We start from the raw sequence: 20,232 nt of genomic DNA, 5'->3' as shown, positions 1-20,232 counted from the left end.
GGCCAATAAGCTAGCTTGGGTAACGTGAGATTATGTGAAAATGTACAAATGTGTGACCAATTCAGTTTTTAGTTATGAGAATCTCAGATATTATGGCTTAAACTTTGAAGGTTTTACATCTCATAACCAGCATATTGTTACACCAACACAAGCAAATAGATATGTAATTATTATATTTTGAGCAGAATGTCCTATTGGGCTTGAATTTACTTGTATTACTTATATTTTAAGAGTTTGCGCTATTTAATTTTTGAAATACTGGCTATAATTTTTAATATCCAACCATTTTGAGATGCCAGGTTGATTTGCAATCCAAACCAGCAGGCTTAAAGGGCCGAATTTCCTTTGTGTACATGTTGTGAGGTTTGGCAACGGTTAAACTGTTGCGGTGGGAAAGTCTGGCCTGTTGATTGTCATTTGTTTGTGGGGACCTCAGAGCACCCATGCCACACCACTGGCGCATCACCCTAACCACTCTGCTGCACAGCCCAGCTGTAAAAATAGATAGGAAAGATCGCCCTAGATATGCACACGCAGTCACGTACAGTCAAGTATAAGACAGAACCATACGCACAACCTCAGGTGTTGATGTGTGGCCGTTGTGGGGACAGCCTCACTTAGGGAGGAGAAATGAGACAAAGAGATATGAAACCACAAATAGTACTTTTAACTGACATTGACTGTACATCAATTTAGTGGGTCGCTTTTGTTCAGAGCTGCCATTGTTAGAGATTCACCTTTTTTGACCTTCATCGCATGCTTAAAGTGCAGTGGGGGCTCACCTCCACCAGGTGGCATTAGACACATGAAGACAGCAGAATGCTTACTATGAAGGCCTGCAGTCAATGACATGAGGCTTTATCTAAAGTTAAGTATTAGTTTACATAGAATCAGTTATATGAAAAATACTTATATACATTAGCTTTTCTTTAAATCTTACAAGTGAGTCATATTCTAGTCCTTGAACACAAATATTTTAAATATTTTCATATAATACGTGAAATAAGGCGTATGAATGAAAAACAAATTTTTGGTTCAGTGTTTCATTTTAATCTAAAAGTTTATGAATTGTTGATTTGGCCAATCCTCACGTCACTTTTCACTTGGCCTGCAAAAACAGCTTTTGGTTACTTATTTTGCACCTGACCTGGCAAACATAAACCAGAGTGAAGACAAGGTTTAATTTATAATGGGTCGTTTTAAGCCCAGTTTTGATCACATCAAGGATGAACTTAAATTACTTTATATAGAGAAGGATTGGGTGAGAAACAAACCAAAAAGGTTGTGAGCCTTGTTCGTTTCTCTGGTTCCACATTCTTGTAAACTGATACTCCCACTGCTGCTACAGTGCAAAAGGCCCATTATCATACCAACACAAAGACTTTCTGGGACACTTAATTATATAGGTTAGCCAAAAAAAAAGAGAGAAAAAAAAATCACCCCATTTGCCTAAGCTCTTATTTCAGGCATTTTTACAGTTTAATGAAGCAGAAAATGAGATAAACAAACCTCTGGTGTGATCTTTGATATGCTTATACTGGCCCTGATGCTCCTCCTCCATTCTCCTTTCTTGCCTCAGGTAAGGTGCATGGGGACTACAGCCTGCGATGCCAGAGTCTTCACCTGGGAGAAGGAGAGAGGTGGAGCCAGGGTCATGTTGCACCACGATAACAGAGGATAATAAATGACACAGATTTGTGTTATGAAAAGCAGCTGAGGAATGTTTCTAAAAACAATCCTGCTAAACGCGAGCTGTGGTCAGTGGAGCTTCGTGACAGGTGGCTCTGCCATGGTACCTATTTACAAGTCGTTACCAAGGATTCAAGGATAATAGTAACCAACACTGCAGGTAAATTCATGACTTTTTCTGAATCATGTGTGTTATTCATATGACAAAAGATGTTGCTATTCACAGCTTGATAAACAAGATTCATGCAGGCCGGTTTAGGATCCTCTGAGGCTTCACTCTGTTAATTTGTCGACAAGTGTTGCTCAGCTATTATTGTCTCCTTCCATTAGTGCTACCCACTTTATCATGGAGAGGGTTGCGCTGTAAAATACAGCATGACTTGCGCTGTAGCTGTGTTGTTCCTGTGCTGATGAATCTCTTATGAGTTTGTTATGGAAACTTGCAGGTTTGATGCAAATGTTTGCATCTGGGAAGCCTCGGGTCTCTCGTCAAGGTTGCTCATTCAGCTTCCATCAAAGGTTCAGCGAGAAGAGTTGGTAAGTTTCTCAGTATTTCATCATATAGGAGACAAGCCCAGAGTTGCCTTCACTTCACCTTCGTAACATTTTGTTTTTGTCATAGAGTAGATTATAGACGACTGATCAGCAGCAGTGATTTATTACCTTCTGTCTTTTTTTGCTATGGTAGAGGTAAGCATGGCAACACAGTGTAATAAGTTACAAGACAGATAAAGTATTGTTGGTAGGGGGACATGAGCAGCCACCTCATTGTGTTTTCTGCTTCGTTTAGCATAACTCTGAACATCTGAGTCTGCATAGCACCATGGTCAAGGAGAGTTTTAAATCTGGTATGTCTTTTTTGAGCTCCCTACTTTATTTTCCTTGTTTTTCACCTGCTAAACTGTGTTACACGCTATGTTGTGGATAAATCTCAGTGTAAATCTCAGTGTATGTTGCATCCTTCACACCTGGATTTAATTGTTTTCCTACAGGGCATTATGTTTCCTCAGCAGATGCTATTAGACTAATTTTTGCCTTCTTGAGGCTCTAACTAAGAATCCCTTCGAGAGTTGGTTATCAGCAGTATACTACAGACGCTTTCACATAAACATTCACATTTTTTCATCTGTTGTCTTCTGATGGAAGTTCTACATAAAGTCATTGCATGGAAACGGTCTCTAAGACCTAAGTGTCTGTCTAACAGGCCTCACATGGGAGGTGAAGGCTAACAGCCGCAAACACAAACAGAAGAAATCCTTCCTGTGTTTGCACTGGGGGAGATACGCGGTGAGTCCATCACACATTTACTTCCACAAGGTCATGTGACATCTGTTGGCATGCAAAGAGATACAAGCTAATGTGTAGAAATGTGTACTTATGTCCCTCTCTCTTACTCTCTGCCGCTCTCTGGTTGCCAGGACAATGTGGTGCGCAGCTACAAGTACTCCCCCCTGACTTTTCTGCCCCTGACGCTCTTCGAACAGTTCCAGCGCGCAGCCAATCTCTACTTCCTCCTCATGGTGGTGATGCAGGTCGGCTGAAGGCTCTGCTGTTCTCTTTCACTCTTTTCACGTTTTAAATTTTTAAATAAATCTTACTTAGTTTTAGGTGCTTTTATGGGCTCAACTTGAGTCATTTTGACAATATTTATGCATAGCCATGGTGGCTGTCTGGAAGAGGAAAACAAATAAAAAGTAGGATCTTCCCACAAGAGACATGTTTATTTTTCAAGATGATATACATGTCCTGTTCTTTTACATTGCATCCTGTGTCTCTGGAGGTATTTGAGACATAATCTGTTGAGAAATTGACTGTCAGTATTTTTTATCTGTATAAGTGAGGGTAGACAAATTATGTTGCACGTTTAGTATAGCTTTGCAAAACAAAATACCTCAAGATGCGCTTACAAGCTTTCAACCTGTGTTTTGGCTCTTTTTGCATAGTACTTATGCAAATAGTTTGTGTGGTGCATAACATTGATGCAGTAGATGTGACTGTTTCCCTTTCCCTCTCTGCGTCGTCTCCAGTGTGTCCCTGCCATCTCATCCATACCGTGGTACATCACCATCATACCGCTGACCACCGTACTCACTGTGAGAGGCCTGAAAGACCTCAGCAACGACATGGTGAGACTGGCTCGTGCGGTGATTTTGGGTGCTATAATATCTCTGAGTTGCATGTACCTGCTCACACACGCATGCATGAGCTTCAACACAAATATATGACGGGTTTTGCGCCTACTTTTATGCTCTTGACACTTAAGCATGTACGCACTCTTTTCTCTCCTTCATTGTCCTCATTGACTCCTTGTCCTCTTCTCATTGACAAAACCAGTCATCCCAGTAGCATTAATTTTCTCCCCTATCATTAAAGCTTTTCCTTTTAAATGCAGGCGTGATGTTTTGCATGGAGAATTCTCTGGTTAAGTGCATCACTGAGTTACGGTCGTTAACAGCTCTGGGTGAAACGCTTGCTTGACCCCTCTCTATTGACTAATCATTTAGTGGAGGGTGTAAATCTCCCAGCTGGTGTCACTGTAGAGCCCCGTAATGGCATTTCTCCTTTCTCTTTTCTCCTGTTCAACCTTTCACGGCCACCCTCACTCCCTCTCACAGGCTTCCTGTCCATCACTCTTACCCTCCATCCTTGTCATGCTTCTCAACCTACCTCTTATCTTTTCTCTCATTCTCGTTTTCCCCTCTTTCCGTCTGTCTCCATCCTTCTCTCCATCTCTGGTCCAGGCAAGAAGACGTTCTGACTCTCAAATTAACTCCCGACCCTGTGACGTACTCATCTCCCAGAGGTGAGGACAAAGACAGTGGGTTATTCTCTTAGGAGTCAGCAAAGCTCCACTTCGAAACAGCCCTCTAATGAATCTCTAATGAAGTGTGAATGAGTGAATCCCTGGATGGTCCCTTTGTGCATTAAAGCAGTGCAAAAACACAGAGCATTTTCCTCACCTGTCAGAAGACAAGAACTATGACCAATCTCTTGATGACGTTTTCTCTTATTTTTAGAGGTGTTTTTTCTTCAGTCTGTTTCTGCTGATGTTCCATATCGAATGTTCTGCCTCCCTCGTTGACTTCTAGACATTTTTTTTTACCATTGAAAATTTTGTTTTAGTTAAATGCCTCATCAGACATTTACTACAATACAAATTACTGCTCTATTCAAATAAATATTTAGAAAGTTTACTTATAGATTGGAAATTGGCACTTTTGTGTTTCAATTCAAACTGTAAGTCAGTTTTGATAAAAGGTTTGTTATCAAAAGGCAATCCTTTGGTAAATTCTTGTCAGTTTTTTAGTAGTGAATTTTGTTTAGATTTTGATTACTGATAGTGTTTTATCTCTCTACTCTTTCTTTTGATCTATTAAAAACAAATTGGTTGAGTTTGTCAGAGAAATTATATGAAAATTGATTTTTTTTTTCCACCTCCAAATGTTCATTCCTCATCTGTCCTCTGTCTCAGTTTCAACACAGTACAGTGGAAAGATTTGTGTGTGGGAGATGTGCTGCGGATCCATAAAGACCAAGTCATCCCTGTGAGTTTCTCAATTCATAAAACATAGAAATTAGCAGCAGTCTTTTCCAAAAAAATGTCTGATTTGTCAGTGTTTCTTTGGTACGGTAAGACTGCATGTTTTTAACCTACAGTAGAGACAGCTGTAAATAAAAATAGTAGTAATAGTAACAACATTTGCTTAAAATCCATGGATCCATTTGTGCAGTAACTTTTTATTTGATCCCTCTATATTCTGTCTTTTTGTCCAGGCGGATCTTCTCCTTCTGTGTAGTTCAGAACCTCACAGTCTGTGTTACGTAGAGACGGCTGATATTGATGGGTAAGCAACGTAGTGGACATAATCAATCTGATGACGCCTTCTAATACCTCTTTGTAATTTTATAAAGATAAATTACTTATTTGAAATGCGTGCACTTGATGATTTTTGTAGTAGTAGCTGTAGTGCTTTTTTTTTCTTCTTTACATTCTATTAAAACAAGTCAAAACAATATGGTACTACAACATTAGAAATACAAATGCGCAACCAAATAATGATAGGCATTGCAAATAGCACAGACTGCAACAGAAATGTTTCCAGGGGCCACTTAAAAGGATGAATGTGTCTGGGACATGCTTGTTGTTGCCATGGTGGCTCTTGAAAATACGGAAGTCAACAGTCCATTAGTTGTGTTGGAAAATAAACTAACATTTTAGATAGGCACAAATTAAAGATGCAAAGTAACCTTTACATCGATTGTATGACGCAATAAGCTCTAACTAATTTCTCCTGTACTAAACAATATGTACATTTCTTTGTTGAACTTGTGAGCCAAAGCAATTACGACTGAGTAACTGTGCTTATGCATGCTATCTATATATTGTCATAACGTCTTAACTAACATTATTTCTGGTGGATGAATCAACTCTTCAGTGCTAACTATAACCTTTTTTTTTTCCCCCTTCATACAGTGAAACCAACCTTAAATACCGACAGGCGCTCAGTGCTACACACAATGAGTTGACCTCTCACCCCTCAGAGGAGGCCCTTAGTGCCTTTGATGGTGAATAAATGTTTTTTTTTTTTCATAAAAATGCAGTTTACTGCTACAAAACAATGCAATAAAAACTGCTCCTTTAAAAGTAGAGTAAGAAGTAAAGTGGTAAAGTTACTATGAAACTGCATACTTGTCCTAAGTAAAAGCAAATGTAACCTCTCATTTTTACAGGTGTTGTACTCTGCGAGGAACCCAACAACCGCCTGTACAGCTTCAGAGGTCAGCTGCAGTGGAGGGGAAAGTGTCTTCTCCTGGACAGCGAGCACATCCTCCTGAGGGGAACAGTCCTACGCAACACAGACTTTGCCTACGGCTTGGCCATATACACTGGTACTGGCAGAAGAATGTATTCAGTTTCGAGAAACGGATATGACCATGAATTTCATGATTGCAGTTTTTATTTATAAAATGAGTACTAGCTACTTTAAAACTAGTCTGCTTCGTCTAAAGATGACATTGATGCAGAAAGGATAAAGAATAGCTCTTATGTGTGGCACAGTGGCTCACAAAGAGAAAACTATTACAAAATGTTCCCAGACCACGTATCCTCATGACACCTTGCACTGTGGCCTCCACTAGCTTCAATGACAAATTTTATTATGTGAAATACAGTCTACTGCTAATTATGGCACTAAGTACTTAACTCCTAAATGCGGGTGCGTTAACGTATAGGCTCCTCCTGTCTTTTAAGTGATCATTGATCGGATATAACCGGACCAGGCAGAGGTGCCACGGATCTGAAAGCTATGACCCTTTCAGTTCTGATGAAGCAGATCAATAGATCAAATTCTTGCAGAGATGAGTGTTATACCATTTATCAGAAACTGTCTATTGGTGTGACCCCAGTTCAGCCAGATTATAACTCTAACCAACCTCCTACTTGACGTGGCCTACTTTAAATTAAGCAGGATCAAAGTTGACATATATTGCTGTTGTTGGGCTAAGTTTGAGTCGGTTTTCTGCCCTTGAACTATTTGTCATTTTTACACATGAAGTTCACCGTCTTTCAACAGTCTATGTGAGATTGAGACAACATCACCGGAAAACATAATGTGATACTTTATTGATCCCTGCAAGGAAAATTCTCTCTTCCCCTGACCTCTCCGCACCGGGGTCAGACAGCCCCGGAGCTGGTAGGGATTCAGCATCTTGCTCAAGGGCACATCAGCAGAAGCTTGCTGACATGAGGGCTTGAACTCTCACCCTCTGGCTGCAGGATGATCCTCTGACTCACTTGGCCTGGCCGCTGCAGCGATAGCATCTAATAGTTGTCTGTTTTATGCCAGGCGCGGACACTAAGATCCTGAGAAACTGCGGGAAACTGAAAGTGAAGACGACTCAAACAGAAAAAGTTTTCAACCAAGTGGTGATCGGGGTGAGTGGGTAAAGGGCAGGGGGATGACAAACACGAGGCATCTTGTGGAGTTGTTCTAAACTGTGTGTCTATATTCTGGATTTCTAGATAGTCCTGTCCGTGCTGCTAGCAGCTCTGCTTCTTGCCATTGGCAGTGGCGTGTTTTCGAGTCAGGTCATGAGCCAGACAGGGGTGCCGTCTGCTCTGGTGGTTAACGGCAATCCAGTCTACACCGGATTCCTCATCTACTGGAGCTACATCATCCTTCTCAGCCCAGCTATGCCCATAGCACTCTATATCTCGTCAGTTCCACCTACAATACTGCGATCGTTTGTGGGCGGGCAGGAAGGTGGAAATACACGTGACTGTTTGTGTGCTCTGTGCATGTGTGTCTGCAGGTTTGAGATGATCCACACGGTCCACAGCCTGTTTATTGGCTGGGATTTGGAGATGTATTGGCAGCCGGCAGACAGACCGGCCCAGGCCAGGAATACGTCTCTGAATGAGGAGCTTGGCCAAGTGGGGTACCTGCTGAGTGACAAAACTGGGACACTAACCCAGAATCGTCTGCTCTTCAGGCAGTGCTGCATAGCTGGGGAGATTTATGGTAACAACAATGAGGGAGTTATGTCATTATAGATTAACAAAACTGTCTCATTACCTGGTAAATGTCTGTCTCTATCAGAGGCTACATGTTTTAAGTTTCGAGTGCAAAAGAAACAGCACCATGATGCTGATATGTGAAAGTGTCTTTGTGCTCATGCTACATCAGTAGGTAGAAATAATATAATGTTCTTAAAATGCCTCCCTGCAACTTTAATTGTATCTGTGCAGGCATATCAGGAAGTGGTCATTTTGTCAACAATGTCAAGACAAGCAATATAATGATGACTGCTCTTGTTTAGTAGAAATCTTTATGTTTCAGACTCATTGGATGACTTTGCTTACTTTAGTTGAAATAATTGTTTTAAAATATAGTCACAAAGTAGGAAGCTGCAGAAGAGTTGTGATGTAAAAAATATGAAAGGGTCGATGCTTAGAAGTTTCCATCAAATTATGGATCATTTATCATGACTATGAAGTAAACATGTGAAAACACTAAATCATTTTCCTCTTTTCAGTGTGACACAACAGTGGCAGCAATAAGACAATTTTTACGTTTTGTGTTCCTTTACCAGTGATTGCTTTGCAACTGAGTGCCCAGTTTGTGCCCAAGACTGTGTGAATTTACAAGACCGTATCACAAAGAAAGAAAATTACTGTCATTTATGTAACAGGGTTTGCTAAAGACCAGAAAGCAAAGTTTCCTTGTAGACTGACAGTGGAACAAATATTGCTCTGTTGAGACAATCTCATAAATCCCTTGAATAATTCTCAAGAGAGACAACCGGAGACACTTGACGTGCTCATATGCAATGGCCATGTGGCCATCTGCTAAATATATAAACTATATGTATGATAAACTATATGTTGTTTGTCTTAGCCATTTCCTGACTGTTGATGTCTTTCTTTCTTTCTTTCTTTCTTTCTTTCTTTCTTTCTTTCTTTCTTTCTTTCTTTCAAAAAGTACTTGTGTGTATGATTCAAATGCTTTTTGCACCTCATTAAATATAGTATTTTCTCTCATAGGTGATTCATCAGTCCGGGCAGAGGACGTAGAGGTACCGTATTAACACCTTTATCCACATCTTTGAACTGTGTTTTGCTATTTTTTGCCTTGTATGTTTCCAACCTCATCACTCTGTATTCTGTAATCTTCTTTCTCATTAGACACCAGGTCATATCTTTACACGCTGACATTTTGCCTACCATCTTTTTCCCTTTCTGCAGCCCATGGAGTTAAGCTGGAATCCGTTCTCCTGCGGTGGTTTGTTCATGTCAGCTCCCGGCCTTGTGGAGAAACTCAGAGGACAGCAGTGTCCACTCAGCAAACAGTTCCTCACTGCACTGGCTTTATGTCATACTGTCATGGCAGAGTGGAAGGACGGTGAGGTTTTGTGTGTACATCAGTGTTTTTTGTGATTAATAGGGGTTTTTCTCCAAGTGATAAAAGTGCCAAACCTCCGGCAACAGCTGACTTCAGGTCTGATATTTAGTGAAATGTGATTAATTGTGTTTTTGTTTTATTTGGACTCTTGCTACAAATTAAGGTCTAAATTCTGTAATTCACGAGCATATTGTCAAGCAAAAGAAAGATGTCTTTTTTGTTATTTTCCAACCTCTAAATCACGGGTCTGAATCTGAAATAATAACATGACATCAGCAAGTGACTGGCACAATGGTCCATTCCTGGAAGACAACATGTTTACGTCCGCTTCGTGCAATCATGGCATTCCTCCAGAGACTCCGGTTTACCAAGCTGCATCCCCAGATGAGGAGGCTCTTGTTGGTGCTGCCAGGGAACTTGGCTGGGCTTTTCTTTCCAGGACCAGAGATTTTCTCGTTGTCTCCGAACTGGGTGTCACTCGCCAGTATCAGCTGCTAGCTCTGCTGGACTTTACCAGCAAGAGGAGACGCATGTCTGTGCTGGGTGAGAGTATAACACACACTCGTATAATTTCTTTTCTTTTCTCTTTGGTTTCATTCCGACTCATTACTTGGCCTCAACTAAAACAATCTCTTCATCATCTTTTATAAGTCTCTTCGTCATCTTTTATAAATCCACTTATATCCATACTGGATGTGCTTTTTCTTTTAGTGCGAGAGCCCGAGGGTGGGTTAAAACTGTACTGTAAAGGGGCGGATATAGTGATCCTAGAGAGACTGCAGAAGGACTGTCCATATCAGGAAAGAATTGAAAGAGCCCTGGAGGTGAAGTACTGTACTTAACTTTTGGACAGACCCAGGCTAGCTCTTACTCTTGTTTTAGGTCATTATGCTAAGCTTTTGCTCTAACTAACAGTTATCAGTCCAATACTGTAAAGTTGTTTATAGACTCTCTTCTTTGTCGTTTTGGTGTGTATAAGTCATGGACTCGATGTACAATATCTTCTATTATCAATTGTCTGATTATCAAAGATTGTACACACTAGTAGTTAAAGATCTATAAAAAGTTCTTGACCACTGATCAGTAGGGTTTTTAAGAAAGAGTTATCAGTTATCAGCTGAGGCATCCCTGCCATGACCTAAATGTTTATTTGGTGTGTTTTCTTACGATCATTCAGTTTTGCCCTAAAGATAGCTCGGTAAATAATGTGCAGCCTCTCAAAAACCATGTTAACTTATCTTCTGTCAGTTGTTTGCTGAGGCCTGTCTGAGGACACTGTGTGTTGCGGTTCGATCTGTTCCTGAGGCATCATGGGAGCAGTGGAGTCAAACTCTTGCAGAGTCTGCTGCCATGACGACCTGTGACCGTGACGCACTGCTGGAAAAGCTATATGATCAGATGGAGAGAGACCTGCAGGTGGGCTCTTTCTCACTGTGATATTACATGTTTAGTGTCAATCCATAATATAAAGTGGTGTTGCTGATCAGTGACACAGTGTGACCAATACTTGTAGCTCTTTAAATCGAGCTTGTACTTAAAGGTTTGATATGTGTCGAGCACAGTGTAGACCTTTAAGAAAACAGGCATCTTTGTTACATCTTGTGCATTTTTTTCTTGTTATGAGTTTTAACTTCACTTATATCATGTAATAATCGGCATACTACTATATAGTAAAGTGAGTAATGTGAATGCTAAAATGAAATACTGTTGTAGCTTCTGGGGGTGACAGCGATAGAGGATCGACTACAGGAGGGCGTTCCTGAGACTATTGCTCTTCTTCAAGAAGCTGGGCTCAAAGTATGGGTACTGACTGGAGACAAAAAAGGTATTGTGATCTGCTGTCGCAGGAGGGGTTGGCACGATTTTGAATGCTGTGCTGCAACTACCTAGAAACAGAATATCACTGTGATTTGTGTGTTTTTTCTCACTGATACCTGCCCCGTCTGTCCTTGTGCTTATAGAGACTGCAGTAAATATTGGATATTCTTGCAAACTGCTGGATCCTGATACAAGATTACTGGAATGGCAGGAGCTGAGGTTGGCAATGATAAAAATAAACAAACACACACAAACAGACACATGCACACACTCACACCATCCCATTGATCTTTGTTTGTTTGCCCCTGCAGACAGATACTCCAGTCCCCAGACCCACAGGTCAGTTTCTTCAAGGCCAGACAGACAGAGCTGTGGGCTGCAGACAAGGAGATGGCTGGTGCAAAGACTTCTGTGGTCCTCACTGGGCCAGAGTTGGTAAACACCACCCTGCACAGTTAATAGACAACTTATAAAGTTTTAAAAATGGACGTATAACCCTATTCATATAATTTGCCCGCAATTCAGTTTCATGAAAAGTTGTGTTGTTTATATCAGAAACACGGAGAGGTCAGTGGAAAGCAGAAATGTAAGCCTCTACTGTTCATGTTTTAATAAGGTGCTGGACATAAATTTCCATAAATACAAGTTTTTAGGCAGCAAAGTTTTTTTTCCCGAGAAATATTTACTGACAGAAGATGCCTTAAAGGGCCTGGAGACCTAATTTCGTATCTTTTTGTTTACAGCAGCAGGGTGACCATACATTTTTTTTTCTGCAAAGTTGGAAAAGGTTTGGGTGTCTGACATGAGAAAATTTGGTCACTGTTGTCCACTAGTTCTTGTTTTAAAGTAAGTGAAACTGCCATTGACTGTACAGTGTATAAAGATGGATTAACCCTCCATGACATCAACTATAAGTTTCCAGAACTTCAGTTGTAAAGCTCCACCACACTCCCATCTTATAGTATTGTACTTAAAGAACTATGAAGATTATCCATTAAAACACATAACTTTAAGCCTTTTAGTTTAAATGTGTGGGTTATATAGAGATTCACCGCCATACATAGGAACATTAGCTATGGATACCAGAACCATTTTTGGACCAGGCTGTAAACTTGTTTACTTCTCTTGTGATTGGGCATTTTACCCTAGGGGGTCTAAGGGGATTGACTCGCATCTGGAGCCAGCCTCAGGTGGAACCACAGTTTTTAGCTACTTGGGCTCTGTGGGCAAACAGTGATGTCACATACTTTTCCACACCAGTCTCGATTTGACTCAAAATCTGATGACAGTTGTCGGGTTGTTTACCTTTAAATGCTGGCAGTTCACTAGCAAGCTAATTAAACTACACCCACACAGCCGAGATGGAACAGATTAGTTGCATTTTTGAGTTTTAAACTCAATAAGTCTAACCTTTAACTAAGGGTTTAAAACAAGACTGCTGAGTGTCTGGGAGGTGAATGTTTACAGAAATGCAGGTCACATCCTCTCTCTTCTTGTTTCCTGTCTGCCTGTGTTACTACAGACTGATCAATAACAATGAAAATGCCAGAAAAAGACATCTACCATAAATTGTTAAAGAGGTTGTCAAACCCATAAGCAAAGATGGCAGCTCCTCCAGATGTCTGTTAAGGTTGCTCAGCAGCTAAACTGAGTTTTTTGATGGTGTTTTACCTTAGGCAGAGTTTGACCAGAGACCAGAATGGGGGGCCACATTCATGCGCCTGGCAGAACAGTGTCAGTCGGTGCTGTGCTGCCGTGTAACACCTGCACAGAAGTCTGAAATCGTCAAGCTGGTCAGGAAGCACACCGGCTCGATCACCATGTCCATCGGAGACGGCGCCAATGATGTAAACATGATTAAGAGTGAGTATGGTGAAATGAAAAGATGAAAATTTGTTGTTGTAAAATGTAAACAAAATGTGTGTTCTGATTTCTGTGTTCATGTTTTCACGTTTTTCTTGTTGAACTGTGTTGTCCGTCCACAACACCAGCGGCTCATGTTGGTGTGGGACTGGCAGGAGTGGAGGGAGGTCAGGCGGTGCAGAATGCAGACTTTGCATTGTCCCAATTCAGGTTTCTGCAGAGGCTGCTGCTGGTCCACGGCCGCTGGTCCTATCGCCGCATTTCCAACTTCCTGCGTTATTTTCTGTTTAAGACCTGCAGTTTTGCTCTTGTGCATATATGGTTTGGTATCTTCAATGGCTTCAGTGCTCAGGTTAGAAACACACTGATTACATTACATACGTTAATTCATAAGGTCACATTATAAACTGAAGTTGGAGAAAACGCTCTGCATTATTCCACTGTCTATTTCTCTCACAGTCACTGTATGAGACATGGTTCATTGCGTTGTACACAGTCAGCTACACAGCGTTCCCAACTATGTGCTTGGCCATTTTTGAACAGGTCAGACTGAGGTTTTTATTAACTGCATTATCTGATAAAAGATGAATTTCACAATAGTAAAAGCTGCCTCTTTGTGTCTTAGGATGTGAGTGCAGAAAGCAGCCTGAAATTTCCTGAGCTGTACAAGTGTGGACCGAGACAGGAGCTCTCCAACCCTTTAATGTTGTCCTTGTCGCTCCTGCAAGCTGTCTACTCATCCCTTGTCCTCTTCTTCATCCCGTTTGGAGTTTTCTACGACACAGCCGTTGATTTCCAGACCATGGCAGTCACTGTCGCTATGGCAGCTACGTTTGCTGCCACGATTGAGGTCAGGATCATCTTTTTTTGTAGATGCAAGTGACCTTCAGTGAGTTGCAATCGCAGCTCAAAATCTGATTAGGAGCGCAACATATTTAACAGATATTGTGATAGTGATAGTGACATGTGAGAGGGGAGGAAAAGAGGAATGTTAGAAAGGATTATTATGAAAAGACATTGAACTATTAGTGTAATTTTGCATTGTCTAAATCTTTGAAAACATAAACATTTTCTCATAATTTTACATTTAAATTGATCATATTCAGAGTAAGGAGCTTCATTTACTAGTGAGTTCTTTTAGAAATCACGAAATCTACGAATGCAAACTGCAGTTTATGATGACAAATGTATTCAATCATTACATAATATTTCATTGCTTAATTCTGTGGTTAGGTTCTTCGATAAATTGACTGTTTGCTGTGAACTCGTCAGAGAAAAGATTGGGGTTTTTTTTCATTTTAAGAGGACAAATTTTGGTAGATGCTATAAAATACCTTTACTTTTATTACTCTTTGTACTGTAGTGTTGTGAACTGTGGAGCCGACAGTAAGTTTGATTCTAGTATGTTCTGTGTGTTCTGTTTTATTCAGTTCTAATCTGTTGTGCTGAGCTATTCTATTCTAAAAGAAAAAAAAAACAATCATGTTGAAACAAATGTTTTTTTAAGTGTTGCTTACTAAGATTTGCTGTTCTGTGTATCCAGATGTCCTATTTTCCCCTAATTACAATGTTTCTATTTGTCAGATTGTGCGGCTGACCAGGTTCTGGACAAAGTTCAGCATAGCGGCTCTGTGTGTCTCTGTGTCGATGTTGTTCATCTGTACGAGGCTGTGCCACAGCGCTCGCCTTTTTCAGAGTTCACCCGTTGACTATGTCTTTATTGGTACTATTCTACTTCATTCATTGCAGACCTGTTCTTAATTCACTTGTTGGTTTGAGTTTCAACTTTCCATTTTGATTCAAATAGAGACAAATAATATCAAATGCAGACAAAAACATACAATTACACAACATGAACTATCTATTTTAGTGGCTTTCTATTGTTTTCTGTACACCTTGAAGAAATGAAAGGTCTGTCACCTTTCCTGCAGACAGGTTTGATTGCTTTGTATGCTCTTTTCATCAGGAGTCTCTGATAAAGCCTTCATTGATCCAGTTGTGTGGCTCACAGCTCTGCTCACCGCCTGGACAGCTGTTTTACCCTCAGTGACTGCTCAAGCTCTCAATGTGATTCTCACAGCTCATGACAAACACAAGGTGAGGCATCTGCAAGTTTTTTTGGCATGTGAGAGTACAAAAAAAAAAAGGGATTTGTAGTGTGAATGGTACTCTGACTCATCGTATGTAGGATGTTGATGTAAGCTTGCCATTAGCTTCGTGTTTAATGTGGCTTTTTCTTCCCCTTCTGCCATCTACGTGTTTTCAAAATCCCCTTTACTGCAGGAAGTAGCAACCCACTACTGAAAATTTCAAGTTTTGCCAAAGGTTTCATCATGCAATAAGGCAGCCATGCTGGTTTTTTCCCCCCCTGAATTGTCCATTTTAACGACGGTGCGTGCTTTCCTGCATGCAAATGTTCCACTAAAAATAATTCCCCCATCCCTTTTTTGAGGGAACATCCCTCCTGCATTCTGGACTTCGCGCTGGCCAAGACGATGACAACAAGGTGCCGTAGACTATTCTGCACAGCCCTGTGACAGGGCTTGAAAATGTCCCGGTTAATGTTACACAGGATGAGTTAAAACGAGACCACGAGATTAAGAGGTGCAGTATCTATTTATAGAGCAAGAGTTCTCAAAATCTAAAGCTGCAAATGTGTTGTACACCCCTGGCTTTTATAAATGACAAATTAGTTCAAACACAAAAGGGGATTACTCTTGACGAGCTGCATTTGTCATGATCAACACCTCTCTCCCCATTTCCTGATAACATTGCTAAAGCCGATTTAAAAAAAAAAACAAAGAAAAGAAGCAGTCTATATAATCAATACATACAGTAGATCGTGATGAGGCACCTAAGCACACAGAACAGTAGTACTTGTAGTTTCCATTTCCACATGTCCCTACAGTTCCGTATGTCAAACAGCCGGCATCAGCCAGAAAAAGTCCCATCAGTTACCAGTTATTTTAAAATGTTACTCTCAGTGATAACTCTCGAGTTGCTGCTATGTTCTAAAAGAGATTTTTAGAGCTCAGATAATCATAGGCCTTCTGCTCAGCCATCAAACGTTTTACCATAAAGTATGGATATTTAAAATGGCATCAGTGAAATTTTAGATTGATGCATCAAATCATTTCTGAGATTTTTTTTATTTTTTAGTTCCCGCTGACTTAATTTTAAATGTGTTTTTTTGCACATTCATTTTTGACGGTATAATCAAATGACAATATCTCGGGAGCTACTGAACATAACAGCCAGAGATTATTACTGTGTTTCTTAGCATGTTTAGGTTTAGACTCTGCGAGTGACTGAAAACGGTATGTCTGCATTCATAAATTATTTTACTTATGTATTTTGAGAACCATTTTGAAACTGCAGAATTCTCTTTGGATGAGACTATTGAGTGATTTTTGTTTTTTCACTTTTGTGGTGCAACTTGTCATTTCTGCTCGATAAATTCTGAAAGTTTAACAAGTTAGTTGAGTCGTTGACTTCTGTATTAGCAATTTTTTCGATTAGCTTGTGGTCAAAGATCGGATTTTCAAGACAGCCTAAACGTTTTTCATAAATCAACACCCATAACCAGAGATGATTTGAGCTACTTGTTCATTATTGCAGATTCTGACGCTGTGACATGATCAGGAAATAAGAAATAACCGTGAAAATTTCAGGCTTTTATCTTTAAAGTTTGTGACACATTGTCAGTCAAACACAGCCTCAAATTTCAAAGCACGTAAAAACATGCTGCAAGTAGGCTGATGGGCAAGTTTTTAAAACGTTAGCAAAAGAAACTTTTTGATATATTTAGCTAAAATTTCACGAATATCTTTACGAATATCCGTACTTCATGCTACACAAATTCCAAGCAATTCAGAGATAGTGAAGCAGAAGTTGTTCTAATATTTGATGGATTGAGATGAAATGGATGCAAGGTGACTGTTCTTCGAGTAAATGGGTGTCTCTTGGGCTGAAATGGTGAATTTGTTGCTTATGTATGTTACTGTTGGAAAAGCTGAAATTTTAACTTGCGTACCAATTTCAGTTTGGTCACTGATGCCATTCTGACCTCTCTGTGATCTAGGTCCACATTATAACCAATCAGCCAGTGGAGCTGAGGTCAAAGTTCAAAAGAGGGACGTCTCTGCGCCGTTCGTCTTATGCCATCTCCCAGGACGCTGGGTCCGGAAGAATCGTCACCACAAGGACCAGCTTCCACAGCACAGTACTACCAGGGCATGAGAAGGTGACTGCAAGTGGTACCGACCAACTAGGCCAATTATGATGCCCTCATGTTGCAGGAATACTGACTAATTATTGTTATTTTTATATTGGAAAAGAAGTGATCATATTTAGTGTTCCTGCAACATCGAGTTAAAAAGTTACGCGTTTACATTTCTGTCTTTCTAAACATGTTTTTGAGGGTAATTATGAGTGGAGCCCACATGTTACTGTATGGCTGTTTTCAAATAAAGTAAACTATATAACCCGCAAAATACGCAGCGTGCCCTGAATCTTGTTTATGACCTTTACATCGATGGTTTACTTCTGTGTGAATACCTCTGATCTTTGTTGTCAGACCGTTGTGGTAAAAATCAAATTTCCATCTGCCGAGGTCACGGGGGATTTCCTTTGAAGATCAAACCAAACACAATGAACCAGCAGCATCGCTTTGTTTTACAATTGTTTTATTTGTTAATTTATTTCAAAACACGCAATTTACCCATATTATCCTTTTAAGTTTTTATTTTTCTGTAACAGTTATTACTCAGATTTTTTTCCTTCTCAAAAGTCTCAACTAGAGTGAAACTAAAAGTCCTCCACAGGCTCTCCGGCTTCTGCAGTGGGAGGAGGGAAAAGAGGCTTTCCGATCAGACGTGAGTGGGTTATTCACTCGTTTCTGCGTGGATGAAGATGTGTGTGTGTGAAAGGTTTACACCAAGGTATGTGTATGTACATGTTTGTAAGTGCAATACGTGGAATGTCCACATGGCCGGTAAAATCACAGGACCCGTAGAGCAGCCCAGAGAGCTGAACATTGTCTTCTAGGTTTGGCAGCCAGATTGTCGTACCTCTGATTTCATCTTTGGTTTCAGCAAACACTCTCAAAAGGCAGACTCACCCTCTCCAGCATGTGCCTGTGTCTGTTTGTGTGTCTGTCTGTCTGTCCAAGTGCAATATAAGCCACCGTCTCCAGACGACTTTGTAAACTTAAGTAAGTACAATGTAAGTGTCTTTGCATTGATTGTGGCCCTTCCTTGGCGCTGGGGACAAAGACAGTCAAACATTGTAGAACAATGGAGCCATGAGCGGGGAGGATCAGCTTGCAAACACCAGCATGGACTCCATTTTGATGTCAGTGGCAGTTTGGGGCATTCATGTAAAGCTATGTGACATCAGTCTTGGTGAAACATGGGGCGCTGTAGTGCTCTTCTCTCCCCCGGCCACTCTCTACCAAATACCCTGAGTGGCCGGGGTTGCTCTGCCCGCACTGGGCTCGTGGGATGGGGCGGCGAGCGAGGGGGGCCAATAAGAGGTCATGGAGGTCATAGTGTGAGCGTTTAGATGTCAGAGGGAGGCAGGGAGGGAGGGAGGGGGTGGGATTGAGGGTTATTCACTCTGACCCAGCAGCAACGATTAAGATTGGGGGGGTCAGGTGTTTGCATAGTTCTCTGTGCAAAAGCCACCAACCGGAGCCATTTTTATTCCTCGCGGCTGGTTACATCATCATTAGATTAGCAGGATATTGTGGTGGGTGATGGGAAATATGGTCTTTGCACCACAGCTCTTTGTTCTTGTTTCTCCTCCTGCATTGCACTACATAGTAGCAGGAAGTGAGGCAGAGTGGAAAGTGACGGGGGGGATGAGGGGGTGAATTTAAAATGTTCGGTTCGTCGCGTGGAGCTCGAATGCTGCAGATTCGGCTGAGACGGGATGAACGTATTCTGAGCGAGCGGGGCAGTCGTTTGGCAGTCGGGCACTACAGCTTGTCACGATCCAGAGAGCCTCTTTTCCCGTGATTTTGTTCTTCCGTCCTCCCCTATCCTCCTCCCCACTGGCCTGCCCTCTCTCTACCTTTTTTCTTGTTTTGAAACTGATTGTCTTCTACCATCACAAAGACACTTGGTTCTGATTGATTAACAGGTAACAGAAGAGGGAGAGCACAGTGTGACTGGGGGTGTCTACATCAGTCCCATTGGCAACCTATTCGAGCCCGCAGTGAAATGACACACACATATGCTGTTTGACAGTAAATGCTGACGACATTTCGGGTTTGGATGATCAGTTGCCAGATGGTACTGTGGTTGGTTGGTCGGTCAGTCAGTAAGAAATGGTTTCAAATTTTTGCATGACAAATATTGCAACCCATAGTAAAGGAACAGAAAATAGAAAACACTTTTCGTCTTCCACATAAGTACAAATGAACACATATACACAGATTGAAGAAAAGCATGTAGACAGACATACAGGTATATTCACGGCCGCTCAGGCCTGTGTGTGTCCCTCTGATTAACTCCAAGAAAACAGCCTGTCTTTGGAAAAGCAAGACACACTTTTCAGGACCCGAGTGAAGACCACAAGCTGAGGAATGAAAATTGAATGCTATTGATTGGGAGGAGAGGAGTTTGACCTCCCCCAGCACACACTGCCCCCTACTGTCTGGATTTATATACATCAAAGAAACATGGGGAAAGGGGAAGGGTTGCAACAACACATGCACACAACCAGTGAATCCAACAGTGACGGAAATTCTAAAAACAAGGACCCCTCCAACGCCTAAAACCCAAATCCTCCCACCCTTTTTTTTTTGTTTATTTTGATAACCAAAATATCCCCCACCCCTATCTCCACCCACTCCCAAGTCTTTCAATCCTCCTCCTCTCCCCACAAAATCACAGGTCATTCCTGTTGGTTTCTATACAGTTATACAATATCCATGCACAAAAGAAAAAAGCGCACCTTC

The 20,232-nt window shown here is 41.1% G+C and overlaps 1 protein-coding gene across 1 annotated transcript; it reads left to right on the top strand.

Moving 5' to 3' along the window:
- Positions 1-1,776: 1,776 nt before the first annotated feature.
- Positions 1,777-17,749, top strand: atp8b3 (ATPase phospholipid transporting 8B3). The gene is made up of 29 exons (XM_008277526.1): positions 1,777-1,849; positions 2,136-2,226; positions 2,312-2,379; positions 2,480-2,537; positions 2,894-2,976; positions 3,108-3,221; positions 3,717-3,815; positions 4,431-4,492; positions 5,162-5,234; positions 5,464-5,534; positions 6,164-6,255; positions 6,421-6,579; positions 7,536-7,624; positions 7,712-7,905; positions 8,002-8,210; positions 9,486-9,595; positions 9,947-10,133; positions 10,302-10,414; positions 10,839-11,006; positions 11,304-11,415; positions 11,552-11,627; positions 11,720-11,843; positions 13,085-13,271; positions 13,400-13,623; positions 13,731-13,814; positions 13,897-14,121; positions 14,856-14,994; positions 15,238-15,368; positions 17,353-17,749. The coding sequence occupies exons 3-29, from the start codon at positions 2,371-2,373 to the stop codon at positions 17,551-17,553; spliced, it is 3,393 nt and encodes a 1,130-aa protein (XP_008275748.1). The 5' UTR covers positions 1,777-1,849; positions 2,136-2,226; positions 2,312-2,370; the 3' UTR covers positions 17,554-17,749.
- The last annotated feature ends 2,483 nt before the right edge of the window (positions 17,750-20,232 follow it).

This window comes from Stegastes partitus, unplaced genomic scaffold (assembly GCF_000690725.1).
Source record: "Stegastes partitus isolate 25-593 unplaced genomic scaffold, Stegastes_partitus-1.0.2 Scaffold99, whole genome shotgun sequence".
Taxonomy (NCBI): Eukaryota; Metazoa; Chordata; class Actinopteri; family Pomacentridae; genus Stegastes; species Stegastes partitus.
The sequence above is the reverse complement of the archived record's forward strand: the minus strand, read 5'-3'. Positions and strand labels throughout refer to the sequence as shown.

Coding starts and splice junctions, on each gene's coding strand:
- atp8b3 (XM_008277526.1), top strand. Junction 4,493..5,161: donor GACGTACTCATCTCCCAGAG/GTGAGGACAAAG, acceptor CCTCTGTCTCAG/TTTCAACACAGTACAGTGGA. Junction 5,235..5,463: donor ATAAAGACCAAGTCATCCCT/GTGAGTTTCTCA, acceptor CTTTTTGTCCAG/GCGGATCTTCTCCTTCTGTG.